The following is a 20172-nucleotide window of genomic DNA, read 5'->3' as shown; positions in this document are numbered from 1 at the left end:
CTTTTTTAACTAGCAAAAGTGTAGAATTTGAAATAGCTTTTGATGAAATCCAGACAATATGCAATTCATGAGGACTGTTGTGTGGGACTTGTTTATCCCAAAGAGTTAAACATTGCTCTACTTTTTAAAATTGTGCCCATTTAAATCAATAAATAACTCACTGCAACTCCTAGGTGAGGAGTCATGAAGTGAGGCTACAACCATGATGATTTCTGCATACCAAGCTGTAGCAGATTTACTTCAGAGTATGAGCAAAAAGCTCTAAAAAGGTAATTAAGAAAACACTGAACTAATGGAATGGAGTAACATGCATGCCCTGAATGAACATAGTAAAGCCACACTGATGGTGTGATGACAGACAACATTTTTAAAGTGTTGAAAACTATTTGATTGATAAGTCTTTTTAGATGACATGATCTTTGGGGGCAGAGACGGCGCATTCCTCCATATTTGGAAAGCACCAAGCACTGTATAGGCATCATTATAAATGATTGCATTATTAATTATTATTATTATTATATAATCTACTATTATAAATAATAATAATAATCCTGGAGAAGGGTCTCTCCTGGAGTTCAACCTCAGGCCAAATGTTCCCAGCTGAACCCCCAAGGAACATTAGTATACCTATCTAAATGCCCATTTGTTTTTGTCATGTTACAGAAAAGCAGCAAGTCCATAACCAACTAACCATCCTTCACACTGATGACTACTTCAGAGTGAGGAAATAACTGTGGTCCAGTACAGCTGGAATTTCTACTGTTCAGAAAGAACGGTTCTCAACATACATGAGCTTTGCTGTAAGGGTTTGGATCTTTGATAGCCGGCAGGTATCTGCGCCTCCCGAGGATGGTCTGCACAAAACCATCCCTGCTGCATTTCTTCACTGTCTCCCTCAGGAATTTTTGAATCCCTGGGAAAAGGAAACAAAAAAAAATGAATGTCCCATCATTCCACACAGCCAGCCAGAGTTCCATCACCCCCTCATTACATTGTGTTCTTTATGCTAGAACAGCTGTTATTTCATGTTTACTCCATACTCTGTTTTTGCGCTAAGGCACTGACACTAGCTTTGGAATCCCAAATATCACATCACTAATATGTGGAGAAGAGGAAGTCCTTACATTTCTCATTCCCCCTGCGAGACAGGGGAAGCAAATGAGGGATCTTTCTTTCAGGTGTATATTCAGCTCTCCTGGGTTAGTTTATTATGACTGAGAGGAGAATGAGGTTATAGCTAGCTGTGCACAACTGTATTCCAAGTGGTAGGATGTCAATGTCATACCACTTCTATTTATTCTTTATTCTGGGATATCAGGACTCATGGTGGCACTGAAGGGATATATATGAGGAGGGGAATAAATTGAAAGAAAGAGAATCAGAGCCCTTGATGCCCCATACAGTGTGAAGTCAGATCTTCAGAACAAAAAGAACTCATCCAACTGCAAGGAAAAGAGAGAATGTGTCTTGGGCAGTAAAAAGAAACTCCAAGTAAGGGTGTACTGTCCGTTGGGGATGAGAATTGTACTGAAGTGGTCAAAGATTTACATTTTTAAAACCCCTCCAGTTTTAGGATTTCAGAAAGATTCTTTTAAGGACTTGAAAAAAATTGAAAAACGTTAAAAATAACATGATATACTAAACGAGAAAAGTATGCAAAATAGAGACAGCATTACTTGATATGTGTAATTTAGTATGTTGAATTGGTATTACATGTAAGTGTTCTGTATTATGAAATGTTATGAGATATTGTTTTCTTTGTATATTATAGTGGGGGTCATATTCTGATGGACCTCAGTCAAGATGGGAGACAATTCAAAAATTATCAGCGATAACCTTAAAACAGACCCAGTGAGGGAGCACTGACTCTTCACTTCATTATTTTCCAGCTCAGCTCCAAGCTCTCCTATTAAAGCTTGCTGTGACTCATCCTACTTGACCTCTGCTCATTTTCTGAATGCTACTCCCCTGTTCAGACAGTTCTTCCAAGGAAACCTGAGATGCTCCTTAAAAGTATGATATCTTCATATAAAGTGTGTGGGAGCTAATCTGAGCAGCCAGATAAAAATGGCAGGGCTAGAAGCAAAGCTGTTTAAGATGTGATGAAAGCTGAAGGCAATGTGGAAAAGATCATTCAACGTGGAAGATGACTAGTTGTGTTTACAAATGACAAATCGAGTCCTTAGGTCCAGAAATATTACATATCCTTTAAGCTGCATGTTCTAATAAGGAACTTATTCTAAGTTGGGAGCTTTAAAAATCAACCTTGCAGGGTGGACTTATTGACGGTCAAAATAATTAAAGTAATGCGGCATTTAATTTACAGGACATAGTTTAACAAAGCAGGGGCACAGAGTATATGTGGAAGCAGAGACTGCATTACTTTGTGTACACATACAAGCTTGAGAAGCTTTTTCTTTAGGCACAGAAGGAGTTATGAGTTGAGCCAGTCCCAGGAGTGGGAGGGAATTTGGGGGAAGAGAATCAGGACCACAAATGAGTACTTTACCTGGGTATCTGGATTTGAAGGATTCGATGTAGCAGGCAGCATCATTTTCCTCAATACCCATCTGTTCTCCTAAAGATTTAGCTCCCATTCCATAGATGATTCCATAGCAAATCTGTCAGAGAAAAGACAGCAGAATCACAAGTACATGGTTAGCGATTCAGAGAGCAGAATTAACACAAAAGTTAAACTGTGGAAAAGAGTAAATCCCAATATGATTTTAGGATTTCAGTCTGGATCCTGTTGCTTTAGGGATATCGTAACTCTGCATTCATGGAGAAATGACATTTATCACACACTTCAAGGACACCATTTTGAACGTGAATCTTCTGAGGAACATAAAATAATTTACTGTGACAGATCACACCACTGGTCCATGCAGTCCAGTATCCTACCTTTAGAAGAGGCAAGTAACTGATGCACCATAAAAATTCAACTTCCCTTCACCTATTTTCCAAGTAATCCACTTAAGAGTAATGGGGGTGGGAAAAAAAGACTAGAAAATCTTCAGAATTTGCAGCTATGCTCTGATGTGTTCATGCCAACAGTATACAATACTAGTCTCAAATCCCAATGTATTTTGATGACTGCAGAAAATTATGAACCCCATCTCCCTTTTCCCATCTTACTGGAGATTGTTCTATCAAAGAAAACTATCAAAACCTCCTGACAGGGTGCTTAAAAATATTCTAGATAGAGGCCACATGGCAACTATTTTATCTCCTGGAGGGGGTGGAGAATTACGTTCCCCCATTTTATAATTTAATAGCCAAAGGAAACAGGTTTTTGAAGAGACAGAGAGCTCCTTTACTTCAATAATAACCTTTGATCAAGTCCTTTCTACTCATTAAGTTATGTCTGATGGAGTTTAGAAATTTTACCAAAGACTACCTGCTTGGCTTGTTGCCTTATCTCATCTCCAACAGCATCAGCATCAATCATCTTCCACTCAGCTGCAATGCTCTTGAAGACATCAGCTCCACTGTTCAAGACCTCAATGAGCCGGTGGTCCCGGGATAAATGAGCAAGGATCCTCAGCTCAAGTTGGGAGTAATCAGCAGCCAAGATTAAACCTCCTGCAGCCAACAGACCGAATGAATCCAAACAATAACCTTTCATAAATTAACACTCAGATATCATGTCCAAGTCCATCACCTAAGAAATTACAAACCAGATCCTCATCTACCTTGCACTTGGGTCATCATTTTACACAGAAGCAAAGAAAATGCAACACACTGCCAAATGAGATTTCTCCACTCACTCACACTGGTAGCTTTAGAAAAGTGTAAATACAGGGCTGCCTAAGGAAAAGGCAGTGGAGACTCATACAAAACAGTCTACTGCATACAAAACTACACCTACTGCCCCAGTTCTGAACAGCTTTTCACCAATATGACGCTCTAGTAGCTTCTCTTTCGATGCCTCTGCCTCCCATTGCAGATACGTTTAGCTGATTTGAGGCTGGGTGAGAACTAATTTCTGCTATCCTGTCCCAACCTCTTCAGGGCTTGCCTCTGCTGTTGCTCAGAGTTTTGCCACTCAGCCTGCCCCAAAAGATGTACATATCAGCACTTCCTCCCTTCACTACTAGAGCTAGATTTTCATTAGCTATGTGCTTAACTCAATGAAAAGATACAAGACAGTGCAATACCAAATCATTACCTGGAAAAGGAACAAAAGCATGCCTCATGCTAACAGAAAATGGCATCCCTCTTTCTTTGGTTCCTTCATCAGACAGAACCTTGAGGCCACAAGGCAAGGTACTGCACCGCTTTCTACCTCTGTGGAGACAAAACATTGTTTACTCAACTGATTTTTACAGTGCCTATTGCTGAATCAACTGTGGTTACAAAGACTTTTCAAATCAGACTAACCATTTGCAAAAAACAAATGGTCATAATAACCTTGTATTGTTCCTTGGAGGTCTGACTCTGGCAGACCATCTGTGACACTGGCAGACCAGGTTCCAGCTCATGCCATAGCCACTGGGCCTCACTAAACACTGACAAATGCATAGCTGGAAACAAATGCATAGCTGGATTGTCTATGTGTTAGTATTGTTAAAATAGATATTAGAGTTATAAGAATGTGTTTAGACATTATGGAATGCTTGTAGGATGCTGCATGTATTAATTCTACTTGTAATATCTGTATCCCATGGTAGAAAGTAATGTTTAAATGTTTGCTCTTTAACTATAAAAATGTTTGCTAAAACTGTAAACCTCCAGAGTGAGGCGAAGCATTACCAAGTGTAAAATAGTAGTTTACCATAAGAGGTGTTATCTCCTCCCCAACAAAGGAAGGTCTACAGCAGAGGTGGGCAAACTACAGTCCGTGGGCCACATCTGGCCCGCAGGACCCTCTTGCCCGGCCCCTGAGCTCCTGGCCCGGAAGGCTAGCACCCAGCCCCTCCCCTGCTGTTCATCCTCCCCCGCAGCCTCAGCTCGCTCCGCTGGCGATGCAATGCTCTGGGCGGCGGGGCTGTGAGCTCCTAGGGCAGCGCAGCTGCAGAGCCGGGGCCTGACCCAGTGCTATGAGCTGCTCAGTGGCACAGCTGCCTGTCCTGGTGCTCTGGGTGGCGCGGCTGTAGCGCTGCCAGCTACCGGTGCTCCAGGCGCAACGTGGTAAGGGGGTGGGGGGTTTGGATAGAGGGCAGGGGAGTTCAGAGTGGTGGTCAGGGGCGGGGGTGTGGATAGAGTTGGGACGGTCAGAGGGCGGGGAACTGGGGGCTGAATGGGGCAGGAGTCCCCAGGGGCCGGTCAGGAAGGAGGGGGGGTTTGGATGAGGCAGTGGGGGGCAGTCAGGGGCAGGGGTTCTGGGGGTGGGCAGGGGACAGGGAGAAGGGGTGGTCGGATGGGGCAGGGGTTCCCGGGGGGAAGTCAGGAATGAGAGGAGGGGTTGGATGGGGTGGCAGGGGGCAGTCAGGGGCGGGAGTTGCAGGGGCAGTCAGGGAGAAGGGGTGGTTGGGATGGGGCAGGGGTCTGGGGGGCAGTCAGGAATGAGAGGAGAGGTTAGATGGGGTGCTGGGGGGTCCGGGGGCTGTCAAGGGACAGAGAACAGGGGGGTTGGATGGGGCAGGAGTCCGGGGGGGGGAGGGGGCCTGTCAAGGTTCCCTCCCCACTCTGAACTTTAGGGTACAGACGTGGGGACCTACATGAAGACCCCATAAGCTTATTTCTATAAATTTAGGTTAAAATTGGATTAAGTAATGCTGCCACCACCAAGTGATTTAAACAAACATTTAGGAAGGGCCACTTGGATCCCTACCTTCCCCAAATATCTCTCCAAGCCTCTACACCCCTTTTCCTGGGCAGGCTTGAGAATAAGCCCCCAAGCCGCTACACCCCCTTTCCTGGGGAGGCTTAAGAATAATACCCTCGCAAACTGATACAGGTGAACACAAACCCAAACCCTTGGATCTTAAAATGATGAAAAATCAATCAGGTTCTTAAAAGAAGAATTTTAATTAAAGACAAGGTAAAAATTACCTCTGTAAAACCAGGATGGTAAGTACTTTACAGAATAACAAAAGATTCAAGAACATAGAGGATCTCCTGGCAAAACCTTTAAGTTACAAATCCAGGGATAAACCTCCCTCTAGACAAAGGAAAATCACAAGCCAAAATAAAAGTAAGCTAACGCATTTCCTGATTATTACTTACTAATTCTAATTGAGTTGGATTGCTTGCCTTCTTGATCTGTCTCTGGCAAGCACACAGAACAGACAGACAAAGAACAGACAAAAAAAGGCCTTTTCCCCTCTCCCAGATTTGAAAGTATCTTGTCCTCTTATTGGTGCTTTTGGTCAGGTGCCAGCTAGGTTACCTGAGCTTCTTAACCCTTTACAGGTAAAAGGATTTTGTGCCTCTGGCCAGGAGGGATTTTATAGTACTGTATACAGAAAGGTGGTTACTCCTCCCTTTATATTTATGACAGGGCCCATCAGGGAGCAAGAAGCAGGAGGGGTTGGATGGGGGTGGGGCCAGGCCACACTTGGCTGTTTGGGGAGGCACAGCCTCCCCTAACTGGCCCTCCATACAATTTTGGAAACCCGATGTGGTCCACAGGCCAAAAAATTTGCCCGCCCCTGGTCTACAGGCATCAGACAGGCCATTCTGGAACATCTGTGAGCAAAAGACTTCGTGGATTGCTTCCCAGATACCCATGAAGAGGAGATGTGCACAAACGCTCATCCCACCAGTTGGAATGCTGGGGGAAGGGAATAAAAATCCCTGTTAAGGAGAAATTGTATCCTTATGCTGCTTGAACTCTGAGGGGTGAATATTTCTACACATGTGTAAGAGATCTCCAGCTGTTTAGCTTGGGTTAGCCCTGAAGGACATATAAAGTTTGCATATTATAGTGGCCACTATAATCTTTTTGAACCTAAGACCGTATCTCATTTGCGTTTATCTGCTTTAACTTTGTAAATAACTCATTTCTTTTTCCTAGTTAATAAACCTTTAGTTAGTTTATTATAGGATTGGCTACAAGCATTGTCTTTGGTGAGACATCTATGGTGCACTTGATCTGGGGTAAGTGACTGATCTCTTGGAAGTGGGAGCAACCTGAATATTTTGTGATTGTTGGTGTATAGCAACAATCTATCACTAAGTCCAGCTTGCCTGGGTGGCAAGATAGACTGGAATGCCAATGGGGACTGTGTGTTGATTCCACAGTAAGACTGTTACAGTGCTTTAGGAGTTCACATTGTTACTGAGTTGATGAAATCTAATTATAGAATAAATAACCAGCTTGGGGTCTCTGCTTTCCTTCTTGACAGTCTGCCCTGAGGTTAGAACGTATGGTCATGAGCCGCTCCAGACAGTGTGACGACTAGATTATTAATTTTTTGTGATTTGTGTCAAGCTCTAGCTGGACAGAAATTAAAACTTAATTCAACAAGCACAGAAAGAGCATTTGAAAATATTTAACTTAAAACAACCTTAATATGTGCTGGATACATCAATTCTCAAAGAGTTTATTAAAACATGTTTTGCATTTAAAACTGATTTATTAAACAAGCGAGGTATTATGTGTAACTAGTGAATTGAACTGATTGTTTCTGGTCACGATGTGCTTCACGATTTACATTTAGTAGATCTCATCCTCGTTTTTATTTACAGCTTGGAAAAGGTAAACAAGCTTTCCTGCTTTTTCTCCTCCCAATCCATTTCTAATTTTGAATGAAGTGTAATCCCAAAGAGATTACCTAGGTTCCAGGGGCTCTGTCTGCTGGCAGCTCAGGGAGAGGCACATTGTCCCTGGTAGGGAGGGGAAGCCAAGGCAGACTCAGACTCAGTTGCTCAGCAACAAATCGGGAGTGAAATGCTCCTCTCAGGGAGCTCAGGAGAGGGGAAAAGCCATTTTGAAGCAGTCTGGAGCCAGCCAGGGAACGTGCAGGACTGGTTGTGGGGAGGTGGTGAGTCCCAGACCTGCATGCAGGGTTTTCCCTGAGAACTGGCCTCTGGGGACCTAAAAGCAAGATCCCTCATGCTTGGCCCTTTCCCTCTCCAAGGTGACTCCCAGTTTGTAGAGCTTTGTTGGAAAAACTTCCCCCAGCCAGTCTGAGTTAGCTCTCCAGGTGAGATCAGTCACCATATGGCCAGTTCTACTCTGGCTGTTAGTCCAAGGGTACTGCCTGCTGTGAGTGTATCTATCTGAGTGCAGGGGTGGAAGACTGAAGTTTGAATTTTAGTATAGTTTTGTAATATGCACCTTGAGCCCTGCACCCCTTTGTTGAGAGGAAATCCCGGAAGCAGCTCGACTCCTGCATGAAGAGGACACCTGCCAGCAGTGATCATCAACCCCTCTGCAGTGACTGAGGAGTCCAGAGCCATCTCTGAACCCAAAGATTGGTCATGGAGTTGTGAGTCACCATCTTTCAGTTAGCTAGTCAGGGAAATTGTTTGGGAGACCCCTTAACTCCCTGAACAGTGTCCTCAAGCCAAAGGGCAAGGGTTTGGGGATTTTATTACCTGCTGTCCTATTAAATCTGCAGAGGGACTTACCACCTTATCCCACTTGAGAGTGTCTTGGGCTGTACAGAACCCAGTCAGTCAAACTGCTAACTGCTGCACAGACGACATCGTTGTCGTGGGTCATCAAGGTCCCCTACAAAGTTCGCGTACCAACAGGTCATTAATTTTATGTTTGAGATATCAGGCCACATGACTGGGGAAATTCATGGATATTACCAGCATGGGCACCGGTGACCCTGAGAATAGTTTTTACCCTGTTTTATTTATTTCCTGTTTAATATAATTACTGTGTTAAATATATTGTATGTCTTTTTGTTATTTCTTGGAAATCTAGCAAGTGATTAGAATTTTCTTCCCAAGCTGCCCTGCTGACCCTGCCAGGAAGGAGCAAGGGGTGTGGAGGCACTGTCAAAGAAATTCATATGGGAAGAAAAGGAAGTTACACCCCACTGAGTGGGTGGTGGGACCCAGAAAAAAACCAGGCCTGTCCATCAAAACCTGTAAGGAGACTGGCGCTAAAGGGGGCAACTAGGTGGAAAGGGGATGCTACAGAAGTAATCATTGAAATCAACTACGTGAATCAACTGAAAAGAAAAATATTCTCACTGCATCTGCAAAAGAGGCTACTGCTGTCAAAAGTTGGTTTTAGCTCTTCCACAGACTCTGGTGCCACCTGCTTAGCCAGTGACTTCCACCAGTTCCATGGTTTGGCTTTCTTTAAAACTTGGCAGCAAATATGTAGTGCCTAATTTTTTTTACATTAATTTAAATCATTTTAATAGATTATAGTAAGTTTAGGCCTTAGCATAGGTGTCAATTTCAAATTTGATTTTAAATATATAGGTTTATTTTTTAAAAATAAACCTATATTTAATGTAAAATGAAATAAAAAATGATTTAAATAAAAAGATCTTATTTTAAAAACCTGATTATTATCCACCCTGATGCCCAAGCTCACATGAGTCTGCGGGGTGATAAATGGTTGGTACCCAGAGGGGACTGCACCTAGGTCCTGGTCAAGGAGTGGGAAAGTTGCAAAATTCCACCCTGAAACAGGTAAGGATTCAAGGCCCAAGACGTGAGGTTAATGCATTCAAAGAAACCAAAAAGCTAGCTCTGTAACCGTGACAACCGCCTTCAAATTTGAACCTTCTCCCACCCACCACCCTCAGGCTCAGAACACACATTCCCCTGCAACCTAACTCCCTGTAGGCTCACTCCTACCCAACACCCATCACAACACACTCAAATGTGCACACACGCACACTTGTACACAGTGTTGTAGCCAGGTTCGCCCCAAGATATTAGAGAAACAAGATGGGTGAGGTAATAGCTTTTATTGGACCAACTTCTCCAGTAAAAGATATTACCTCACCAACCTTGTCACACACACTTGTTATTGGGGCTATAAAAGCAGGAGCAGAAGCAGCAGGGACCATATGCAGGAAACATTGTTTTTCCTTTGTAATGCGGAACAAAAATAGCCCAAAGAAGTCTGTATTCTCTGCTTTTCCTCTGCAGAGAAGCTAAAAGTCCCACGGTGGCAGCCTCTGGGGGCTGGAGCTGCTCCAGTCCACCTGAAGCCCATCAGTGGCAGAAGGTGGCACTGAATCCAGCTGTGTATCACCACATTACCACCACAGTAGTGACATTGTTAGAACTTAGTGACCAGCCATTCATGCAAGGCTCCCCTATTCAGGTGCTCTGAAAGGACTTCTGAGTCCTTAGTTTCCAAGTAAGAGAGACTCTAGCAATCAGTTTAGCAGAGTGAAAAAATCTCCCCTTAAGATTAAAGTCAAATTCCTTAGCCTGGGAAGAGCTAAACAAAATGGAGAGAGGAAAGACACCACCCACTTTCTATTAAATCCTTGTTAGTTTCCTTACTTTCCTTTCTGGTTTCTCTCTTCTTTCGAGCAGAGACTACAGGAAATGAAAAGGATTCAGGAGGTCATGGAAAAAATTTTTTAAAGGCAGATGGAGAAGGTAGGAGTGGCTAGTGGGGTGGGGGTACAGAGAAAATCTCTTCAGCGAAAATTCCCCAGTTAAGCCACTGAATCAGGGATTTGCCATGCAGGGTTTGGAATCATCATCTCATTTAGCTACATCAGAGCTGTCTAATAAAGACGCTTTAAAGGACCAGGTTAGGAGCCAAGAGTTAGGAGAATTACCGCAGGCTGGTCAGGTGGGCAATTACCAGAAAACGACAAGGCAATCAAGTTAACAGAAATAGCACAAGTGGAATCGCCGCTGGCCACATTCCTACCTGCCCCCAGGAAAAGTAGCGCCACACCTTCGTGCTTGGGACGGTGGGCTCTCTTCAACCAAGGTTGGCATTTCAATCTCAAAGTCTTTCGGCACATTCTGGATATTAGGTTCTATGAAGCTTATGCGACCTAAAATGAAATAAGAGCAAGAAGAAAATAATGACCAAGGAGGAAACTGCTAAATGCAAACATAGCATACATCTGAACATACACACATACACATTTTTGTGCAGAGCAGAAAATAAAGGAAATCCATGTGTCAAAATCACTGCTTTCTGAACTATAAACGGCCAAGTCTTGGCCTGACAAATTTCTTGGATCGGCACCTGAGCAAGGAAGGCTGCCGAGGACGCCTGCGCCCTAGTGGAATGAGCTGTCACTATCACTGGTGGGGGGCACCTTCACCAGCTGATAACAGTAGCGGATGCAGGCCGTGATCCACAATGATGATATTTGGGTACACACTGGGCAACCCTTCATCCTATCTGCAACAGCAACGAACAACTGTGTTGCCTTACAGAACTGTTTTGTTCTATCTATGTAGACGGCCAGGGCCCATCTGACGTCCAGGGTATGCAACCTGCGTTCCTCATCCATTGTGTGCAACTTTGAACAAAGGACCGGCAGGTATGTCTTGACCAGTATGGAACTGGGAGAAGATCTTAGACAGAAAAGCCGGGTGCAGACGCAGTTGGATCGTGTAAAGCAGTTCCAACGTGAGTGCCCTGATTTTGTACACCCCACAGGCCGAAGTTATAGTGACTAAGAAGGAGACTTTCCAGGAGAGAAGCAGGAGGGAGCGGGAAGCAAGGGGCTCGAAGCGGGGACCCATGAGCCTTGACATCACAAGATTCAGGTCCTAAAGGGGAGCCACGTCCCGAACATACAGGTAAAGGCACTCCAGGCCTTTCAGGAACCACGCTGTCATGCAGTGGGCAAAGACCAACCTGCCTTGAATGCCAAAATGCCTGCCAGGTGCACCTTGACTGAACACAGTGATTTTTGAGGATTTAAAAGAGGTCACAAACACACAGAAAGATGTACTTGACAGCATCCTTGCAGGGTGACAGCCCATCCTTATCTGGTCTGTTATATTTCAATAGTTCAGCCCAAACTCTACATAACAAATGCACTGATCAGAGACCCCTCCAACACAGAGGCAAAATCAGCCAAGCTAAAGATGTAGTGTAAAAGGCTTATCTTCAAAGCTCTTGATCATCATTGAACTGGGGGAGGGGTGGTCCTGGCTGGACAGCTTTTCAGCCAGTACAGACTGCTGTTAACATACGGTGAGTCAAAACCTTTGTTTTTAAAGTTACTTAGCTTGTTAAGTTAGATATTAGCCTGCGTTTTACCCTTTTATATCTTTTGTAGCCAATCCTGACTTTCATGCATCATTACTTGTAATCACTTAAAATCTAACTTCCTGTAGTTAATAAACTTATCGTATTGTTTTATCTTAGCCATTGTGTTTGGTTGAAGTGTGTGGGAATCTCCATTTGGGATAACAAGTCTGGTGCATATCATTTTCCTTTGATGAAATAGACTTTCTATGAGCTTGCATTGTTCAGCAGTGTGCTGAACAATACACGATGCATATTTCTGGGGGAAAGTCTGGGATTAGAAAGCTTGCTGGTGTTGCTCTGCAGTTTAATTCATGACTGGCTAGCCAGAGCATTCATGTAACACAACTGGGAGTGATTTTACATCCTGGAAGTTGTGTGTGAACAGGCCAAGAGTGAGTGTTCTTACACCAAAGCAATGTAAGAGCCGTTCCAGGGTTGGAGAACTGAGGGGACACAGACTCTACCCTGTGAAATGTCGCAGCATTTTGTACTCATTCAGCAGAGTGCTGGTGGGGATTTTTTAAATTACTAGCGCACTTGGAGTTTTGGACACGTGCGTCTAATAAATCAACAATGAATGAATATAATATAGTAAGAAAATGAACTGAAAATTTTCAAACCAAGTTTCAGTTCCATGAGAAGTTTTGCTTATTTTATGCAAGATCATGATGTACTTGAAAAGCAGGGGTGGCTATGGAGATGAAAGCAAACTTCACCACTTTTGGGTGCTGGGTCAGTGAACACAATAAAATATTAAAGTAAAAATACATAGACTTATCCCTGACACCAATAGAGTACAGAGATACCCGTGGTTGTGGGAGGCAGACAGATATATTAGAGATGAAAATAAGACACAGATTAAAGTATTCCTGGATCTTGTATCCAGACAGACAGCTTCTTCACTAGTAACTCAGCTGCACCTATGAAACACTGCCTGCTGCTTTTCAATTTATGTAAAAATCTGAGGGGACTTCACGTGGAACAAATCTGCTGAGAATCAGGTTTGACAGGCAGAATAGATGATGGTCCTCAAAGCTTTAAAAGGATGCACACTCTGATCCTCTGAAGAAATCATCCTCCATTGCATTTGACCATTTCTTTTATGACTTCATCTCCTACATAACCGATTTACAGTTTCCAGAAAGAGTGGATTTTAATATTCAACACAGGGTTAAAACCTGAACTCTGAAAAGGATAAACAAATGTTATCCTATGCTAATTCTTAAATTTGTATTTTTCTTATTTCAGCTTTTGCAGAAATCCTCACCCCTCCCAAAGCTTCAGAAGGCCTACTCTAGGTGTTGCTCCAACTGAGTGATGTTACATACTAAAAAACATTGAATTGAAATTCATATTTTCCTGCATACTGTTAGAATGCGCCTCGTACTCTAGAGATAAACACTGCTTTTAACATTCTGGTGCTAGGCAAGTTAGGAACTCCTGTGTGTGTTTGTTTTTCAAATATATTTTACCATAGCCTTTCACATCAGGAAACCCCAACACCCGGAAAAAAACCCAGTTACCTACCTTTCTACCTACCTATCTGTTCTTCGAGATGTGTTGCTCATGTCCATTCCATGTTAGGTGTGTGTGTGTGGCCACATGGATGGCTGCCAGAAATTTTTCCCTTAGTGCAGGCCTGCACAACATGCGGCCCACGTGGACTCACTGTGCGGCCCACGGGGGGTGAGTAGGTGGGCTCATTGTGCAGCCCGCAGGGGGTGAGTAAGCAAGCGGCAGGTGAGAGAGGGGGGCTGAAGAGGTGGGCGGGTGGGCAGGCAGTGATGGGGGTTGAGTTGGTGAGCCGGGGGAGGTGGGGGGGCTGAGGAGGCAAGCGAGGAGTCAGTGGCTGACCTGTTCTACTGATCTGGTCTTGCTCCCATCCCCTCTCCAAGGGTTACAGATGTCTGGAGGTGCTGCCTTCCACGCCTTCCTCATTCATTCAACAGGGCAATTGATAAAGCTGAGGGAAGAGCTTGTTCTACTTCTAGCAAAAAGACATTTTTTCTTTTACCTTAATTATACTACCTTAGGGGCCCACTATAACAGATTACCAAGGTGGGGCAGTGCTGGGGAAGGAGGGTTTGTTTCCATGGGGCGGGCAGTGCTGGGGGGTGGCAGGAGGAAGGAGTATTTCAGGGGGGCTGGACGGCACTGGGGGGGAGTGTTGTGTTTTGGGGGGCTTGGCGGCACTGGGGGGGGGTTCGGCCATCAACTGTTTTCTTTGGAGTAATATGGCACTCGCCGCTTTATGAGTTGTGCAGGCCTGCCTTAGTGGTATCCATAGGGATGGCTCTAGTGTCCCCTAGAGCCTCAGGTTCATGCGCCGGTATATGGGGCACCACTGGCCCTATGCCCTCTCAGTTCCTTCTTGCCGGCAACTCCGACAACGGGGAAGGAGAGTGTGACGGGTTGGATCACAGAAACCCCCTTGGGGCTGCCAACTGATGTGCCAAGACTACTTCTGCCCCTGCTTTCACTGCCAGCTTGGGACTTCAGAGCCCTGCCTGGCTGTGCCAGACACGCTTGCCAGACACAAAACACAGACCCAGGTCTGAACCACGTCCCACAAACTGCAAACTTAATTGAAAGCAGTTTAAGAAGTGTTCTTGTCTCCCACACTCACATGCCCAGTTCCCAATGGGGTCCAAACCACAAATAAATCCATTTTACCCTGTATAAAGCTTATACAAGGTAAACTCATATTTGTTTGCCTCCTATAACACTGATAGAGCGCTATGCACAGCTGTTGGCCCCCCACCCTCACCCCAAGGTATTAATACATACTCTGGGTTAATTAATGAGTAAAAAGTGATTTTATTAAATACAAAAAGTAGGATTTAAGTGGTTCCAAGTAATAACAGACAGAACAAAGTGAATTACCAAGCAAAATAAAATAACACACACAACTCTAAACCTAATACAGTAAGAAAACTGAATACAGATAAAAGCTCACCCTTAGAGATACGTTTCAATATGCTTCTATCACAGACCGGACGCCTTCCAGTCTGTGCCCAATCCTTCCCCCGGTACAGTCCTTGTTCCAGCTCAGGTGGTAGCTAGGGGATTTCTCATGATTGCAGCCCCCCTCTGTTCTGTTCCACCCACTTATATATATTTGCATAAGGCGGGAAACCTTTATCCCTCTCTGGGCTCCCACTCCTCCTTCTAAATGGAAAAGCACCAGGTTAAAGATGGATTCCAGTTCATGTGACATGATCACATGTCACTGTAAGACTTAATTACCCACTTGCCAGCACACACATATACAGGAAGACTTACAAGTAAAACAGCCATCTACAGACAATTGTCCTGGTTGATGGGAGCTATCAAGATTCCAAACCACCATCAATGGCCCACACTTTGCATAATTACAATAGGCCCTCAGAGTTATATTTCATATTTCTAGTTTCAAATACAAGAATGATACATCCATACAAATAGGATAAACACAATCAGTAGATTATAAGCTTTGCAATGATACCTTACAAGAGACCTTTTGTATGAAGCATATCCCAGTTACATTATATTCACACTCATTAGCATATTTTTATAAAATTATATAGAGTGCAGTGTCACAGAGGGCAGATCATGGAATGGACATGAGCAACACAACTTGAAGACCGGTTACAAAAGGTAGGTAACTGTTTTTTCTTCTTCAAGTGCTTGCTCGTCTCTATTCCATGTTAGGTGACTCACAAGCAGTGTCCCTGGAGGTGGGCTCAGAGTTCACAGTCATGTTGCTTGCAACACTGCTCTGCCAAAGCTGGTGTCATCCTGGGCCTGCTGGGTGATAGCGTAGTGGGACACAAAGGTATGGATTGAAGACCAGGTGGCAGCTCTTCAAATATCTTGAATTGGTACCTGCGCAACGAAGGCTGCTGAAGAAGTCTGCACTCTGGTGGAATAGGCAGTCACGACCCTTTGGGCCGAGGTGATCACTACCAAGAAGGCGACCTTCCACAAGAGGAGCAGCAAGGAGCAGGATGTCAGTGGCTCAAGGGGGGGGACCCGTGAACTGAGAGAGAACCAGATTTAAGTCCCAATGAGGGATTGGGTCGCAGACTTGAGGGTAAGAGCCTCTCCAAGCCTTTCAGAAACCTGAGCGTCATTTTGTGAGAGAAGATCAATTTGTCCTGGATCAGAAGATGGAAGGCTGAGATAGATGCCAAGTGCACCTTAATTGATGAAAGGGCCAGGCCCCGGAGTTTGAGGTGAAGCAGGTAGTCCAATATGGATTGCAGCGAAGACCTGGAGGGGGAAACTCCCCGGCCTGAGGCCCAATACGTAAAACGTTTTCACTTGGCCAGGTAGGTCGCACTGGTGGAGGGCTACCTGCTACCCAGCAGGATGCACTGGATCTGCGCCAAGCATGCCCATTCCTCTGCATTCACACAGAAGCCATGCTGTCAGATGAAAGGACACTAGGTTTGGGATGTGGGGAGGGGATCAGACAGCCCTGGTTCTGTGAGAATAAGTCCGGCTGGAGCAGGAGTTCCAGCAGGGCTGCTATGGAGAGATCCATAAGTGTGCCAAACCAATGATGGTGCGGCCATGCCGGAGTCACTATGCTGATTCTCACCTTGTCTCTCTTGACCTTCAAGAGGACCTTGTGCACCAGAGGTATTGGTGGAAAAGCGTATACAAGCACCCCCGTCCACGGGAGCAAAAAGGCATTGGACAAGGAGCCTTTGGCGAGACCACAAATTGAGCAAAACTGTTGACATTTCCTGTTCAGTATGGATGCAAACAGGACTGCCTGGGGAGTCCTCCACCTCTGGGGGATCACGTTGACCACCTCTGGTGGAGTGACCACTTGTGGAGAGAAGGACCTACTCAGGAGATCCACCAGATTTCCAGGCTCCCGGGAGGTGTGACGCCTAGAGATGAATGGCATGCTGCACACAGAAGTTCCACAGCCAGAGAGCCTCTTGACACGGCATACAAGTGGTCTCCGCCTTGCTTGTTGATGTAGAACATCGCAACAGTATTGTCCATCAAGATCTGCACCATTCTGCCCTTTCGGTATGTTAGGAATGCCTGACAGGCCAAATGTATCACCTTGAGCTCCCTTACGTTTATATGGAGAGAATGATCCTCCTGGGACCAGAGGCCCAGTGTATTGAGGTTACCAAGGTGGGCTCCCCACCCCAGATCCAAGGCATCAGAGACCGACATCACCAATGGGAGTGAGGCTACAAAGGGAACCCCTGCCAACACCGGTCACAGTTCTGTCCACCAAGTTAGAGAGGACAGAACATTCAATGGAAATCCAAATGGTGTCCACCAGGGGCATAGACCAATGCCAACCACATCTGTAGGGGTCTGCATGCCGGACTATGTGAGTACATGCTGGATACCCGGGCAGTCGTGAGCGGATGGGCTCTGATGCATTCGATGAACTCTGACATAGCTTGGAATTGGGTCTCCAGTAGGTAGCTCTGGCCTCAGTAGAGTCAAAAACTGTGCCTATGGACTCTATTCTCTGAACTGGGTCAGGTAGATTTTTGTTTGTTTAATCAGCGGGCCCAACTCCTGACAGGTGGCTCAGACTAGTTTGCCCATCTGTCTCATTCATTGGCGGCAGCGACCATCAGTGAGCCAGGGGGAGGGTGAGAGTACATGTACTCAAACCGTTGGGCCGAGATATAGTACTTTTTCTCTGCCCTTTTTGATGTTGGGGGCAGAGAAGATGGCTTTTGCCACAGTGATTTGACTCTTTTCCCTCACTGCCACCCAGGAAAGCACAGCAGTATGCACTGCAATAAATTGCCTAGGGAGGTTGTGGAATCTCCATCATTGGAGATTTTTAAGAGCAGGTTAGACATACACCTGTCAGGAATGGTCTAAATCAGGGATCTCAAACTCAAATCACTATGAGGGCTACATGAGGACTAGAACATTGGCCCAAGGGCCACATCACTGACACCTTTTCATATAAAGGTACAAAAGCCCTCCCAGCTGCCCTGGCCATGCCCCGACTCCACCCCTTCCATGAGGCCCCAGCCCTGCCCTGCCTCTTCCCAACCCTTTCCCACCCCCAAATCCCTGCCCTTGCCCCGCCCTCCTCCCTGAGCATGCAGCTCCCCGCTCCTCCCCCCCTCCCTCCTGGAAAGTGCTAAGTGCCACCAAACAGCTGTTTGGCAGCGGGAAGTGCTTGGAGGTAGGCAGAGGAGCGGGGACAAGGCACACTGGGGGGGACCGGGGGTGAGTGGAGCTTGACAGACACAGGAAATAACTCCAGGGGATTCAGGTGTGGGATGAGAGGTTTCTGTGTGGGCAAGCTGGGTGCAGGTGGCTCAGTGGGAGATCTGGATGAACGGGCTGATTGGGGGTTTCCAGGTGCGGGGCAATGGAACTCTGCAGGGGATCCAGGTGAAGGTGGTTGGGGCTCAGCAGGAGTTGTCTGCATAGAGGGAGGTGGGGTTCAGTGCGGGTGGGAGGTCTGGGTGTATGGGGCTCAGTGAGTGGGGTTCGGGTGCTGGGGGAGTGGGGCTTGATGGGTTGGGGATCCAGGTGCAGTTGGTTGGGGTTCAGTAGGGTGGGGGTAGGGGGCTTGTCAGGGTGAGGGTTTGATGGGCCTACTTAATGGAGGAACCTGCATGCTGGGCTCCCAAGTCCCCCTGCGATTCTCCTATCCCCTTTTCTTCCCCATCTCATCCCACTGCCCCATCCCCTCACTTCCACATTCCCCTCCCCATGCCCTATTCCACCCCCCCTTTCTTCCCCACTGCCTCTTCCCCTGTTCCCTCATTCCCCCCGCCTCCCCTTACTCAGCCCCACCACAGGCACTCTTCTGTTGCAGGAAAGCAGAAAGACTCCCAGCACACAGAAGGGGAGCACAACTGACACTAGGACTCAGGAGGTGGAGTTCAGCTGCAGAGTCAGTGGACCTGAGACCCAACCTCCTTCAGCTGGGCAGCTTTGCGCTTGCAGAAATGAGGGGGGGCAGGCAGTGGCATGTAACCCTGTGTTTCCCCCCATGCCTCACCTCTGTTTGGGGAGGAAATCCCCCCTCCCCCAAACTGCACTCATGGTCGTTCCCCCACTTCCACTTCCGGCTTCCCTGCCATTTTCTGCAAAGCAGCATAGAAATTCTGCTAAGGTGTGTGTGGGTGGGGCCGTTTTCCCCCAAGAAGTAAAATATCTCCCACTGCAAGGATCACAGCTCCCTCCAAAGCCCATGAACACCATTCCAGAGACCAAAAAACACAGTGACACAAGGTTGGGATGGTTACGTAGAAAGACTTTACTGTCAGGCCACTGTGACAAACAGCACAGTCTCCTCATGTATAGATGTACCATAAGTAAGTGTGCATCTTTTTGGAACATGCCCGCATTTTACGTAGAAAACATAACCATGTTGATTTTAAATCATTACAGATTTCCATTCATAGGCTTATATTTTTGTGGTGTTCTCTTCTCATACAAAAATAATGGATATCCATATCCTGCACTGAGTTTCTGATACCTGGCAATATATCTGGCAGTGTACAAGAAGACTGATGCCAAGCTCTTAGATAGGGCTTTTCATCTGTAGATCAAAAAGTATTTTTTTTAAAATTCCTTTGAACCAGGGAAAGTACTGAGAAGTGAATGACTCGCCCAATGTCATACAGCAACTCAGTGGCAGATCAGCAAAGAAAAACCCAGGCCTCCTTATTCCCAGTTCAGTACCCTATACACAAGACCATACTGCTTCCTTGTGTATAGAAATATGTGGGGAAAAATGAAAGGACGGAAAAAATAGAGAAAGTGTTTAGCATGGAAACATTGTCCCACTGTATTTGTATCCACGGCCAGTGGCACTTACAGGCATCCTGTCTACTCGCCTCATGAGGGCAGTCGAAAGGTGGAGTGGAGGAAGAACAAAAAGATGGAGAATGGTGCCAGAGGGCCAAAACATTGAAAGAAGGGAAGGGAGTAATGGGATCTGCTTGCAGGGTCTTCCCATAAGAACATTTACAGATCTTCATAGCTCTATTTTTTAATTATTCAAATGTTACCTAAAAGATTTTCATGCTACAGAATCTAAAGATCAAGAGCACAGTAAGAAAGCTTAAACACAAGTACAA

The 20172-nt window shown here is 45.6% G+C and overlaps 1 protein-coding gene across 1 annotated transcript in view; it reads right to left on the bottom strand.

Annotated features, from left to right (window-relative positions):
• POLQ (DNA polymerase theta) overlaps window positions 1-20172 on the bottom strand; it is a 143399-nt gene that overhangs the window by 11492 nt on the left and 111735 nt on the right. Inside the window, exons 23-27 of the mRNA XM_045001059.1 lie at window positions 10751-10880; window positions 4169-4287; window positions 3398-3582; window positions 2510-2621; window positions 789-913 (exon numbers count right to left, since the gene is read on the bottom strand). Coding sequence (XP_044856994.1) covers window positions 789-913; window positions 2510-2621; window positions 3398-3582; window positions 4169-4287; window positions 10751-10880 — 671 coding nt within the window. The remainder of the gene's footprint in view (window positions 1-788; window positions 914-2509; window positions 2622-3397; window positions 3583-4168; window positions 4288-10750; window positions 10881-20172) is intronic.

The sequence above is a fragment of the Mauremys mutica genome, chromosome 1 (assembly GCF_020497125.1).
Source record: "Mauremys mutica isolate MM-2020 ecotype Southern chromosome 1, ASM2049712v1, whole genome shotgun sequence".
In the NCBI taxonomy this organism is placed as follows: Eukaryota; Metazoa; Chordata; order Testudines; family Geoemydidae; genus Mauremys; species Mauremys mutica.
This window is presented reverse-complemented; position numbering and strand designations above follow the sequence as displayed.